Source organism: Pseudophryne corroboree, chromosome 6 (assembly GCF_028390025.1).
Source record: "Pseudophryne corroboree isolate aPseCor3 chromosome 6, aPseCor3.hap2, whole genome shotgun sequence".
In the NCBI taxonomy this organism is placed as follows: domain Eukaryota; kingdom Metazoa; phylum Chordata; class Amphibia; order Anura; family Myobatrachidae; genus Pseudophryne; species Pseudophryne corroboree.
In genome coordinates, this window is record NC_086449.1 from 323,696,722 (window position 1) to 323,711,467 (window position 14,746).

Below are 14,746 nucleotides of genomic sequence, written 5' to 3' on the forward strand. Positions count from 1 at the left end.
ATAATCAGTCCTTACTAGGGAACTCTGCCTGCATGCCTGCCACTGAACCTCTGGTGTTTTGACAGGGCCCTATAGAGACCTCACTATTGTTGCTTTGCTTCCATACCCGGACACATTTGCTACAACACAGCCTGTTGTGGTTCGGTGGAACCCTTTTCCCTGGATCCCCAAGATATTTGTGGCATTCATCTCCTAAAGTCGCTGATTGCTGACACATCTGGTTATGATATAATGCTCCTGGTTCTCATGCCTTAGTTGTGCCTGGCCTTCTCACCCCTTCCACTCCAATTCCCCTCCCATATGGTGAGCTGATGTGAGCTTTTATGTACCTGACTTGAAATATACCTCCCTTTGTATCTTTTATTGTGACAAGACCTCCTTGGGTGGCCTGATCTACCAACGCACCTCCTACGACAATGCCACCTAAACATCAAAAGGACCCGCCGGTGGTCCCCCAGGTGAATTTCTTCAAGAACCCTCCACCCATTCACTCCAGTAAAACTGGTGCTTCTATGGATAAGGGGAACAAACAAATGTCGGCTAATAGTGTGCCCCCTGAACCCTTTACTTCGTCTCTGCCAGCTCCGTTGATGGTGGGGGACGGTGCTCCACTTACGGTTGGTTCCATGAAACAACTTCTGGCTATGTTCAAATCGGATATATCGCTGGAATTTAAATCTGCCCTGCAGGTTTGCCAACAATCTATAGATGTGGTTGACCATCTAGAAACCAAGCTATAATAAATTGTTTAATCCCATAATGAGCTCATTACTCTTCATGACGATTTGCAAATGGAAGTGACGGAGCTCCGGAGAAAACTTGGAGACTTAGAGGACAGATCTCGTAGGAATAATGTAAAAATTCGGGGCATCCCGGAGTCCGTTTCCAACTCCGAATTGACAGAATATGTTACAGACTTATTAACAAAGCTTTTGCTAACAACTACAGTAACAGACTTTTTATTGGACCGCATCCATCGTCTACCTAAATCCAGAGCCGCCTCGGTTGATAGGGACACTTTGATGAGGTTCCATTATTTCCATGTAAAGGATATGGTGCTCTGAACAGATCGACCATCTGATACTATTGATGCTGCCTTGGAAGATCTACAAATATTCGGTGATCTGTCTGCTGCAACGTTGGCCCTACACCAGTCCTTCCTCCCGGTGACCAGAGCACTCAGAAAAGCTGACATTCCCTACCGTTGGGGATTCCCAACTAAACTGATCATCAGACAGAATGGCTCTACCACTGCTGTCACCTCACCCACAGCTGGCGCTCAACTCTTGGTGTCCTGGAATTTGACGGACATCACCTCTAAGGTCCCTCGCAGTCTCAAGATCGCTCATGAGTGGTCCACGGTGACCCACCCACCTTGAAGTAATGTATAATGCTGTGTATGCCTGGTAAACAAGCTGTGCTGTAAGGTGTTTAGTACTGCTTGACTCAGTGGGAAACCCGACTTGTCGGAATGCACAGTGATTGGTGGCTTCAGCCGCTGATCAGCATGCATTGTCGGAAGCAGGGCCAAACCAGACAGGTTTTATCCCCGGTTTCCGACAATCTCAATCAGACTTTAAAAAAAAGTCAGCTTGAGATGAGGGAGCGGAGAGCAGGAGACGGAGGGAGCAGCGGGAAGAGTGAACCCAGCAGCAGCATTCACCCAGCTCCAGCAAGGGAGGTCCCGCTTGCTGGAGCCGGGTAGATTCCACAATGAGCCTCCTGTTACGCCGCTGCTCCCCTCGTCTCCTCCTCCCCCCCCCTCCCCATCCGCTCCGTCTCATCCGCTGCTCTCCCCACCGCCACAGACATCTCCGCCCCCAACGCAGCAGACCGCTCCCCCCAATGCCACTGTCAGCGCACCCGTAGCCACTGACAGCAGCATCAGGTCAGGAAACCGGGAACGCCCAAATCCGACAGTCTGATTTGGCCGCTCTTTGAATAGGGGTTGTCGGGTCCATTCCGACAACTGCATGTCGGAATGGACCAGACTCTTACTGAATATACCCCAATATAGTCAAAATTGCCTTGCCTACACAGTCTATTTTTTCTTGCGATACTGATCCTGTGGGGCCACGCATCGATATTGCAAGCTGTGTACACATGGTGCGATTTTCACCAACTTTCTTTACGAGTTTGATATAGTCAAAATCGTAAAGTTTACATCGCACTGTGTGTATGCACCTTCAGATGTTTTGCAGGCTGAACAGTTCAGGCAGATAATTTTTTTTTTTATAATTTCCCTTCGTGGAAACTAACGTTTCATTTATTCCTGCTTTAGACTTGTTGCCTTCTTATATATAAATCATGCATGGTTTGTCTCTAATAAATGGGGTTAGTGGTATACTGTATTTAATCTGAGAATGTGCCAGTGATTTAATAATATTTTTTCCATTGCCAGGTGTTGACTATTGTATTGTGTTATGTTATAAAGGATATACTTTGATCCTGTTGTTCAGTTCTATTTATATTCAATGAGTTGTTTTCTGTCCAATGAGTTGATTCTCTCAGTTTGCTTATCCAGGTGTACCTATGTATAGCCTTTTTGTACATAATCATTCTTCATTTTCTCTGCTTGTTCTGTAAGTGTACTGTAAAGTGAGCAATTTTGTTTCATTCTTTTAAATTGAACACAAGGAATGTTGTCTATCCATTTTCTATGATGATAGCGGGAAGCATGCTATTGCCACTTACTTCTTTTACAGAATCTTTGTTTTATGGAATTGTCCTCTATCCATTTTCTATGATGATTGCTGGAAGTGGAAGGCATGCTACTGCCCCATACTACTTTTACATGGGTCTGTGCGTTTATGGTTTTATCCTCTATATATATTTCCAGATCCAAGTAAACCACTATCCATTTACTTGCTGTGGATGTAAATTCAAGACCATAAGTATTTATATTGATATATGCTAAAAAGTCATTTAGCAATTGTTCTGTTCCACTCCCTATAAAGAATAGGTCATCTATATAGCGTTTCCACACTTCTATGTCCTGATCAAATGAGTTATTCTGCCAATTATTTCCTCTTCCCACCTAGCTACAAATAGATTGGTGTAACAAGGCGAGAACTTGCCATTGCTGTCCCCTTTATTTGATTGTAATACTTTCCTTGGTCCCAAAAGTAATTACGGTGCAAAATTAAATTGATGCAACTCATTAAGAAATGTATCTGTGCATTAGGTAAAGTGGTTTGTTTTGAAAGAAATAATCTTGTAGCCTCACAACCTTTCGCGTGGGTTATACAAGTGTACAGGGATTTTAAATCACTTGTACATAGGATCTTGCCCTTCAAAGTTCTCCAAGGTCTGCAGCATATTAATGGTATCCTTCAAATAACTTTTTTGGGACTATACCAGTACTTGTAAAAAAAGGAATCCACATATCTTGAGATACTTGATGAAAGATTTTATTCCTGATACAATGGGATGTCCGAGTGGTTTTGTGCTATTCTTGTGTAGCTTAGGTAATTGGTAAAAAGTGGGGATTTTTGGGAAATCGACATATAGGAAATCATATTCCTTTCTTGTTATTATTCCAATTACCATACCTTCATCTAATAATTGTTTTAATTCCCTTTGGTAGATAGTTGTCGGATTTCCCTCTAAGAGTTGGTATGTCATTCCATCTCCCAACAGGTTGTTTATCTCAGCCACATACGATTCTTTGTCAAGGATTTCTAGGCCCCCGTTTTAATCAACTGGTTTAATTAGGATGTATTAATCTTCCTTCAATTTTTTCAGAGCATCTTTCCCCATTTTAGTTAGATTAAATTTATTTTTTTCTTTGCCTGGTAATGTTCTTATATCATTTTCTATGAGTCTTTGGAAGGTTGCAATGTGGGCACCTTTCACATGAGAAGGAAACCATTTTTGAAATTGGTTTGAAAGTGGAAAGGATATATTATATTCGTCTTGTAGGTTTTGATCAATGCATGTGTTTTCTGCTCAAGGGGGTGGAACAAACTTTTAAACATAATTTCTAATACATTTTTGAGTGTCAATATAAAGACCAAATCGATTTAAATTGGAATTAGGAGAACATTTTAGCCTTTACTAAGTAATGATAGTTCTTGTTCTGTGAGTGGTCTTTTACTGAGATTATGTATTCCTATATCCTGTTGGGTGGTCTTCTGTTTGCCGGCGGTCGGGCTCCCGGCGCTCAGTATACCGGCGCCAGGAGCCCGACCGCCGGCTTACCGACACTTATTTTCCCTCGTGGGGGTCCACGACCCCCATAGAGGGAGAATAAAATAGTGTGGCGCGCGTAGCGCGCCACCGTGCCCGTAGCGTGGCGAGCGCAGCGAGCCCGCAAGGGGCTTATTTGCGCTCGCCAAGCTGTCAGTAAGCCGGCGGTCGGGCTCCCGGCGCCGGGATGCTGGTCGCCGGGAGCCCGACCGCCGGCCACCCGTAGTGAACCCATCCTGTTGTATAAGGTTTTTTGTGATTATTTTCTTTTTTACCTTCCCACCCCTTCTCCTGGCGAATGAGAGATTGTGTGTTTTTTCTGATTGTTTGGAGATCCAAGTTGTTCCGGCAGTTGGTCCTTCTCTATGAGGGATTCTCAAAAATCAACTTTGTTTTCACTTCTATAATCATCTACTATTGTAAAAGCCCTTTTCCTCGGTCTTGTACCGTTTCTATTTTCCTCTAGGCTGTTTCTTGATTCAGTCTTATTCATCAAGGTCTGATATTCAGACCTTTCCTCCCTTTTGGCTGTTTCCCATCCCGATTGGAAATAATTCTTTATGGATTGTTTCCTTGACGGTCTGTGTGTATATTCAAAATTATTTGTATTGTAAAGGTAAATATTCTTTTCTTTTTTGGTACTGTGTGTGGGCGATTCCTAATTAGGTGTTCTTTGTATTCTTCTGATCCCTATTGCATTCTGTTTCTTTTCTCTGTTCTGAAATTTTCTAACTGTAAATTGATTTTCTTTTCTCTGCACATAAGGTTATTCTGCTAAGGGGGCATGTGCACCGGGTGCAGGATTTGAGGGGGCGCTGAGGAGTTACGGAGAAGGTTTTTTTTTTTTACCGGCTGTGCTGCTCCATTGAGACAGCAGACAGCTCCCGGGGCAGTGTCACCTGTCTGCCTGCAGCTGGCTCTGGCACTGTGCAGGTGAGCTCCAGTACCTGGGTACTCTATGCCGGCTACTGTCTTAAACACTATTCTTTGCCATGCAGTGCTATGAGTAGCATGGGGGTGCACTCCGCAAGCTATAGCAGTGAGCTGTTGGTGCTGTGTTTTTCAGCAGGCTATGATCCCGGCTGCCTACCAAGCACCAGGCTTTTGCCTATTAACAGGTACAGTCTCAGATGTTACAGAAATCAAAGGCTCACTTCACAGTGGAAACTAATACCCCTTTAACACCAGAAAAGCAGGGACAAAACCCGGGAATTCTGCCACGGGCTCATGCAGGGACATTCCCAGGTTGGCACCATTCATACCAGCATTGTTTGCCGAGACATCCCGGGTCTGCACCTTTCATACTGAACCCGGGATGGCCCTGCATTTTCTGAAAATGGGCGTCTCAGAAAAACCACAAGACCAGGAAGTGCCCTGAATAGCCAATCAGCAGAGGCAACCCGGGAAGGTGGGACATGTCCTTGCACCATTCACACTGTCCAGGGACGATCCCGGGACCAACCCTGGTCGATTGCAGGGTTGAAATGCAGGGACAGAAATCCTAGGGTTTTGTCCCTGTACCCTTTCACACCAAGAAATTTCCCGGGTTGATGCGCGTTCATGTGTTTTAACCCGGGAAATTTATGGCTGTGTGAAAGAGGTATAAGAGCCTGGACAACCTCCAACTCTCACTGATTATCAGTGCAGCCGCTTTGTGGTAGTTTAAAGACAGACTTTATTATCGGCACTGTGCTCCCAGTTAGCAGTATCAACCTCCGCTTTGCCTCCCAGATTTTGGGGGGGATTTAGTGTAGTGATCCATATAGGGTATGTAGTGTAGTAATGTATTGCAGTATATAGGGGCATGTAGTGCACTGATGTGGTGTAGGATATAAGGGCATGTAGTGTAGTGATGTAGTTCGGTATGTAGTATAGTGATGTAGTGCAGTGGATAGGGGAATGTAGTGCAGTAATGAAGTGTTATGATATAGTGCAGTGATCAGGGCCGGTTCTGAATACTTACTATCCCCGAACGCTGCAGACCTCTGTCAGAACCGCTCCTCTCCTCAGATCTATGGGCGAGACGTCATGACGTCTCTCCCATAGCAAAGCTTAGATAGACACTAGAGGTCAATTATGACCCCTAGCGTCTGTGCCAGTCCCACAATGCTGTGTGGTGCACGATGTTGTCATCGCACACTGCACAGCAAAGGTCCTCTGCACGAAGGGAAACTAGATGGGTGGCGTCTAGTTCCCTTCACAGCGGGGGACACTGCCAAACAGTAGCAGATCTTGCCATGGTGCAGCGCCCCAGGCAAAAGTGCTGCTTGCCCGTGGCAACATCCGCTACTGGCAGTGATATAGTGCAATGTATGGGGACACACAGGGGGGCATGTAGTGGAACATGCTTGGGGGGTGCATGTGACGTTTAGGGTATTTGGGGCACATAGGGGAATATTGTTAATTAGTATCCCCTTTTTTTCAAAATTTTTGATAATCTGATTATTTTAGGCTGACTGTTTTGTTATTTATTTATTTAGTATTTTTATGGGTGGGGGGCACCAAATTACTGCCTTGCCCCAGGTGACTAAAATCCTAGTTTCCGCCCTGGTGTAGGGCAAACTAAAAGGAAACAAAAAAAAACAAAAAAAGTGGTTTAACACATCTATAAATATTAAAAAAGGATTACAAACCCACAGTATTCTGTAGCATTTCCATGACACAGATGAGAAACCCAGAGGGATTACAATTTTTAGGCATTCAAAAAATATTTCCAAACTGGAGGTATGGAGACATAGCACAAGAATTAAAAAGTCAAAATGGATTTTCCATTTACAAATATTGGAACCCAAAGAGTTAAATATAGATTTTGACTTCAATTGTTTATTATAATCTAATTTTCTCACTCTTAACCATATTCATTTTACATGTTATTTGTGCTATATCTATGGTGTAATTAAAGTAACATAATAAAAATCTAATTTTAATAAAAATCTTAGTTTTTGTTTTAAATTCAAGGTAATTAACCAATAAAGATGTGCAATAAAAGAGGCACTCAGGCCACTGCATTATCCTTGAGAAAGAGCGGCACCACCAAAATGCATTGGTGAAGAGTGTATGCCGAGACGGAGACCAGTGCTATTGCTGCCAGAGGCAAAACAGAGCTGAACACTGCAGGAGAACCAGCCGGAAAGAAAGCAGAGACCGACAAGAAGCAAGGCAAGTAGTGACAGGGACAGCTAATACAAGCATCCAAAATCACTTTGCATTTGTGCGTCTCTCAAAGCCGGCTTTCTTAAGGGGGGTACTCACGGAGCAATATTCTAAGCAATCTGACTAAATTGCTTAGAATTTAAGCAGGATCGCTCCGTGTGTACCCCATACAGCGATAGCGATGCGCAGCCCCGCACATCGCTATCACTGGTGATAGATTGACCTGCCCTGACAATGGTGTTAAAACGGACACCTCCAAATAATACAAAAAGGGCTGTAAAACATTGCTCTTAACCCCCCTTTTTTTTTTTTTTTTTAACCAGTAATGGCACAATTATATACCATATTTTATTCATTTTATATCCAGCTCTCCTTTCCTTAACCATTATATATCTTATTTAAACAGAGCTGCTACAAACCATTCAGCACAGTGATTATCTTTGTTTACTATGTGGGAGGCATGTACAATCTAATATACATTCCCCCTGGTTCCAGGAGCAGTTCTTGGTGCGGGCAAGCAGTGCCTTCGCCCGGGGCGCTGCGGCCTGGGGGCACGGCCGCAGGCACCGCCGCCTGCCTGCACCCCGCTCCCTGGCTGCAGCAGACGCCGTGGGCTGTGTGGGTGTCCGCTGAAGCCGGCTCCAGGGACAGACACTAGGGGTCAGTATTGACCTCTAGTGTCTGTGCGGCGCTGCTATGGGAGAGACGTCATGACGTCTCTCCCATAGAGAGGAGCTGGCGGCCAGACGGAGCAGCAGCGATCAGGAAGCAGGAGCGGGGCAGTGGTAAGTATTGTTTTTTTATTTGTGTGTGTATACACACAACTACTGGGGGCAAAGAAAGAGGGGGCACAACTACTGGGGGCAAAGAAAGAGGGGGCACAACTACTGGGGGCAAAGCAACAGGGGGCACAACTACTGGGGGCAAATCTGGGGGCACAGCTACTGGGAGCATAACTGGACACACCCCTCCCCTGTGAGGCCACGCCCCTATTTTTGCGTGCACAAACTGTTTTGCTGCCGGGGGGGGGGGGGCGCCAGTGGAAACTTTTGCACTGGGCGCTGCAAGGTGTAGAGCCGGCCCTGCCTGGTTCCCCTGTCTTAAGTGCCCCAGGCCCCAACAAGGCGTAATCTGGCCCTGCCCACAAGCCAGCTCTTTAAATTAGAATTTGCATACAGAGCCAAGTGTGGATCGAAGGACAACATGCATAAGCTGATTGCACACAGGTAATTTTAACAATGATTAAACTTCTAAGCAAGCTGTTCATGTTAATTTCCCTATACTACATGGCATTAACCAAAGTTTAACAAATAAAAAGGGAGGGAGCATGAGATGACGATGCATGATAAATGTGAAAATAAAACTGTGATACAGGTGCAAGTCACACTCGTTTTGGGAAAGAACAGAGCAGTTCCTTAAAGTGGTCTTTGCTTTGTGTTCACAAGTCTTAAACTAGGAACACCCTATGCCATAATCTGGCCAATCAGCTGATTTTGGTTGCCTGGTCCTACAATCTCAGTGTTTACAGCACCAGGGCTGTCATTCTGTAAGCAGTCAGATCAGATGATTGTCTTCAAAGTCATGCAGCTGGTCAGATCCAATGAGCCAATATTGCTCACATTTTGAAGTATAAATCTTTTTCCAATCATCTGACTGACATTTCTGCCCACTTCTGTGATGAGATTTTGGACCAATAATTGTTCAGATCGCTAATTCGCTAGAGTGTATGCACACTACAAACGGAATGTCCGTGAGTTTCTTCACTCTAAAAGCTTCCAGTCAGGCGGCTCATTAGCTTTAAAGCTCGCCTACATTTTTTATTATTTTCCCAACTCTTTTGCAATTAGTATGTAAATAGTATAACTTTGGTTCAAAATAACCTCAATGGACAGAAAACCATAAAAACGACTACACATTCTTTGGAATAATCCAAGTTTTGTTTTATGGTCTTTATTTAATTCACCAGTCACCATTTATTTGAAAGTTAAAATCAGAAATTGCCAAATCTGGTAACGAGAACCTACTGTATTCATGTGCCAGCACCAGCAATCTGGAAATCCTGCTGCATCATACAAATTTATTCAGCACATTCTGAAGATTTTTGGTTAGGCAGAGAAGGACCAAAGTGGATTGAAAATACAAAATAACTAATGATCCCCTACCTTTCATGCAGTGAACATCAAATATCTCAGGCTTCCATGCTCAAAACACATTTTTACAAGAGGCACTTAAAAGGAAATTCTAACAAAATATACACATCTACATAAGAGTACTGCCACTCATCTCCAAGGCACCTTGCTCGTCCTTCCCAGCTGTACAGCACACATAAATCATAGATTGTTTAGCAAATACATTTTGTATTTTCATTAATTTTTAACTTTACAGCATGAGACAGTGGAAAACTTTTTATCTTAAAAGAAATTGTTCTGTTTAGAAGTTAGAAGGCAGCTTAAAAAGTAAGAATAGTTAAGGATGCATCAGTGTGAAGAAAACCTTTCATACAGTGAGTGAGGAATCTTCTCTCTGGTGCATTGTGGGTATTGCTACAGTCCTCAGCACTGAAATAGGGAAAGCTAAGATTTCATGCCATCCATGGCAGCCAAGCAAAGTACATGGAAGTATCACCGCATTTTTCTTCTAAGTTCTGTTGCCATCACAAGAGGAAGTCCAATTGTAAAAAAAATTCCTCTGTTAAAATATGCGAGCCGTTATCCACAAACCATATTCACCATGTGTACAGCATATGCAGTGCCAGCTCAGACCGCCTTATAAACGTATAGCTCCAAAACACTGCTGCTTCAAGTGCATTTCACGGCTGCTTCATATTCACCGATATTTGCTCCAGTAAAAATCCACTGGAACTAAAAGTCAACACTATGGCTATTGGCAGAAAGGGGGTAAGAAAAAGAAACAAGCAAACATCACACTTGTTAGCATCAGATTTCCAATATACATGTGTTTTTATTAACCAGTTTAATTCTAGAGTCATTTCACAAGCAGTGTATTTACAACCCATCCCTATTTACAGGCATTTTAACAGGAAGGCAGAGTGTGTAAGAGTACTGTAGGCCTAAAAATGTGTATCTTAATTCATATTATGAGCCAACGACACAAAAAATTTAAATTACGGATGGTGTATTGGTTAGCATTACTGCCTCATAGCACTGAGGTCATGGGTTCAATTCCCACCATGGCCCTGTGTGGAGTTTGTATATTCTCCCCGTACTTGCGTGTGTTTCCTCCGGGTACTCCGGTTTCCTTCCACAATCCAAAAATATACTGATAGATTAATTTTGCTGGGAGCCAATTAACCTGAGGGTGAGTGTGTGTGCGTATACATGTGGTCAGGAATATAGATTGTAAGCTCCACTGGGGCAGGGACTGATGTGAATGGCCAAATATTCTCTGTAAAGCGCTGGGAATGTGTGTGCGCTATATAAATAACTGGTAATAAATAAATTGTGTCCAACAGCTCAAGCCCACTTACAGCTCTCACTGGTAGCTGCCTGTAAGACAGCCATACTTCTCCCCCAAGCCAAGGCTGTACCATGCACAGGAGTGTTCTGAGTCTTGTCAGTGCATGGAGCCAGCAAATCCCCACTTGCGGAACAGAGATGAAAGAAATTGGGTGAGGAGGAGGATACAGATGACAGATAGGGTGGAGGAAGGCGACAATGAAAGATTTGGGGTGTGGGGGCAGATAAAGGAAAGTGAAAGATGGGGAGACCGCACCGGATGGACTTTACATTCAGTTGATAAAAGGTCACAGCTGTGGTGTAGTGCAGCAAAAATACATGAGAGAAAACAATTTGTTCAGATTTTGAGAAAATGTAACGTTTGCAGCCCAGCATCAAGGGTGTCTCATTCTCTGCAAGTTCCTACATTACCATATGTGCTTCAAACATCATTAAATTGCAGTTAAAATGTACTCGGCAACCAAACAGAGGCTAACATCTAGACAAGGGTTTGTCTATGAAAGCTGCTAAGACAACAGTCAAATTTAATTGTTGATATTCTGTAATTGAGCTACTAACACCACAGAATGAGCATAGTGGGAGCCACTACAAATATAGTGAGCTATTATTAGTACAATGCACAAAGACTATCAGTGGCATTTCTAGGTTCCTAAATAATTTACTTTCACCTGAATCCATTCTCACCTGCTCTATGGATGCCCTAAATGCCCGGTTATCCATCTCAAAATGGTGACTTTGGTTGTCAGGCTCATGACGCTGCTGAATAGTGGCTTTATTTCTATGGCCAAGCATCCTGGTCTTATAACACTACAAGAAGAACAAATTAAATTAAATTGCCAGCCCAAGTCAGTCATCTCTGCTTAAAATTAATTTGCAACCACAAAGTACCAAGAATGTATTTCCTTTTTCAGTGTATGGCTAGCAAAAATATACATTTTCCTTGAAATTAAGTAAATTCTTGTTTGCTAATCAATAAAATGTCCATTCTAAAACTATTTTCTATAAAACAAAGTGTTTGAAATTCAAGCACCACTTTTATATTATATTAGCTGGGTTGTGTTACATAATACATACTGGGTGCCTGGCCTGACTGATACGTACCGATATTTTACCTGTCTACTAGAAGAAGAAACAAAAAAAAAAATATATATATATAATAATAATAATAATCATCATCATCATACATTGGAGGTTCTCAAACACTGCCCTCAAAGCACCCCAACAGTACAGGTTTTAAAGTTTATCCATGCTTGTCCACAGGTAACTTAATTAGCACCTCAGTCAATTTGATGTAACCATCTGTGGCGAGCTACGGATACACCTAAAACCTGGACCGCTGGGGTGCCTTGAGGTCCGCATTTGAGAACCTCTGTCATAATAAATTGTTCCTGCTTATAAAAAAAATAAAAAATAAAACAAGCGATGCCGTGGATATTATGTTGGCTGGGTTGATGCTTGCAAGCTTGTTGATCACAGATGAGCAAGTTTCTCTGTTGTGGATTACAACAACAACGTATTATCCATCATCCCCAGACCATATGGTACCCCTCCTAAATGTACTACTCAGGTGTGTTATACAAATAGGAAGGAGGGGGTGGGGGAAATATATCCAGCATGTTAACCGTCAAATGTGTGTTATGGTAAAGAGCCCCATACACTAGAACAATAATGCCCGATTTCATCCGATTTCGACCTTTCGGGACGATAAATCGGAGGAACAGTGGCAAATTGGATGTGTTTTACATCCGATCTGATGCGTGACCATCGAATCGGAGCCCCTAGGTCGTTAGTGCTGCACTCATGATATGTCAGATCCCACAGGCATGGCTGGGATTGCAGACGATACATCATATGCAAAAGGACTGCATACGATGTATCGTATGCGATCCTGCCGCCCAGGAAGCTGCCGGGTGGTTCAAGGGAAATTGCATCAGACTTTAGCCTCCGACATGTTGCTGTAGTGTATGGGGCCCTTAAGACAGGCTTATTTGGAGTTTGCAGCTCTACAGGGCAATTATTCATTTTCTTTGCTACTCTATGAACACTTGTTGTTGGGCATCCTTTGGCTATCAACATTGTACTCAATTTCTACATCTTTAATTTAAAATTTGTAAAAGAATCCATTTCAAACAATTAACCCATTAAAACAATCAATACTTTGCCTGCCTATCACTACATACTCCACTTCCAGTTCCCTATACTGCTCTGGGGGCTTTTTTTAATTAACAAAAACATTCCTTCATTGGGGACGTATAGTATAAACTGCCATACTGGAATACATATGGGAAACCAGCAGACAGGATACCGGCTGTCACTGGCATCCAGTCATCAAGAATCCTGGCAGGCGTGGACTCCCCAACTGAGTGGAAATACCGGGCTGAGGACGGGATTGTGATCACCAGCATTTCATCAGCTGTCTGGATTCTGGTGTCGGTATCCTGAAGTCCAGGATCCCAACAGCCGGTATATTAACTGCATTCCGCCATACTGCCTGCCGCTGCTGTGCCACAATTTTCATTGATGTGCTGTATTATTTTAAACTGTGTATTTGTGCCGCTGTTCTGTTGCTTTGTTTAGCCAGCAAATTTTTGGCCAATATTGGTGAACAATATTGTGAGCTGTGAGGTGGTCAAAGATACTGGAAATCAATGCTATTGAGGTTAATACTGTAGGAACAAAAATAGGCCCAATTTTCATGACCAATTTTCATGATCATTCAAAACCAAATCCAAGGTTTGGGAAAACCAAACCACAAAAGGTCTGTGTAAATCTCTATTCCCAACACAATAGCTTGGAAGTGGGGCAACATGGCAAGAGATGTTTGACAAAATTGGTGGCATGATGTGTTGTCAATAAAAATAAGGCAAGTTTTAAAAGAACACAACCATTGTAGTCATCACTAAACAAAAATGTTTAGAGGCTACAGTTTAACCCCTTTGCTGCTGGTCATTCTTTCACGTTTGCATTAGTCACATTCCAATATCCATTATTTTAATTTTTTGATACCCACACAAGTTATAGCTTGTTTTTTTGTTTTTTGTTTTTGTTTTAGGAGACCTTTGCAAATAGTAAAAAAGCAGGATTCTAATTAGCATTTTTAATTTCCATAGCACTCAGTGATATGGTCTGGTGATCACTAGACCATAGCTGCTAAGTTGGCCACATAAGTTGAAAGAGTAGACTCCCCTCTTTCATATAGGGGTAACCCCACACTTACAGATGTAATTATGGGCATGATTGGCATCAGTGTCGGACTGGGGCATGAAGGGCTCACATGGGGGATACAGTAGTAAGGGCCCATGTTTAGAGGCTTAGCTAACCATTGGCGAGTGCATAATATACAGTATAGTTAATACTGCTAGTGCATGCATGATAATGTACCAGATTGATTAACAGCAATGCACTGTAGAAATTACACCATAGTCCTGTGCAGTATAATGTAACATATGTATAATATATAGTTCAATTGCACAATCTGGAACCTGATCCCCAAGGAAGGGGTGGGTCCACAAGCAGTGGGGCCCACCGGTGGTTTCCCCTGTTCCCCTGTCGGCCAGTCTAACTCTGATTGGTATGTAGTACCTTCCTACCCATATATTGTCAAAAGTCTTTTCTGTAGCATGGGGTAACACTGCCTGGCTATATATGTAATTACACTCTAAGTGGCCCCAATATTTGTAAAATCCGTGTCCTATAATTGTTTGTAGCCTGGTATGTTGGAAATCTTACTCCATTCCTGGACTACATTAGTTTTTCTGTAGTGCAGGGATTTAACGTCTGATGACCAGTGTGATCACTAAACATTAGCTTTTATTTGGCAAACAGTTTGAAAGACTGATCTCCCCTCCTCCAAATGAAGATATCTCTATCTTTCTAGGCAGTGAGGTTGGGCAGTTAAAGTCCCTCCCTCCACCATTTTCATTCATTTT

General features: G+C 42.9%; 1 protein-coding gene across 2 annotated transcripts in view; it reads right to left on the reverse strand.

The window, feature by feature from the left end:
* Positions 1–9,275: 9,275 nt before the first annotated feature.
* Positions 9,276–14,746, reverse strand: part of LOC134932162 (mucin-3B-like) — a 75,341-nt gene continuing 69,870 nt past the window's right edge. For both annotated transcript variants that reach the window (XM_063926310.1, XM_063926309.1), the window contains exons 12-13: positions 11,502–11,624; positions 9,276–10,221 (exon numbers count right to left, since the gene is read on the reverse strand). In XM_063926310.1, coding sequence (XP_063782380.1) covers positions 10,216–10,221; positions 11,502–11,624 — 129 coding nt within the window. In that variant the 3' untranslated portion in view covers positions 9,276–10,215. The remainder of the gene's footprint in view (positions 10,222–11,501; positions 11,625–14,746) is intronic.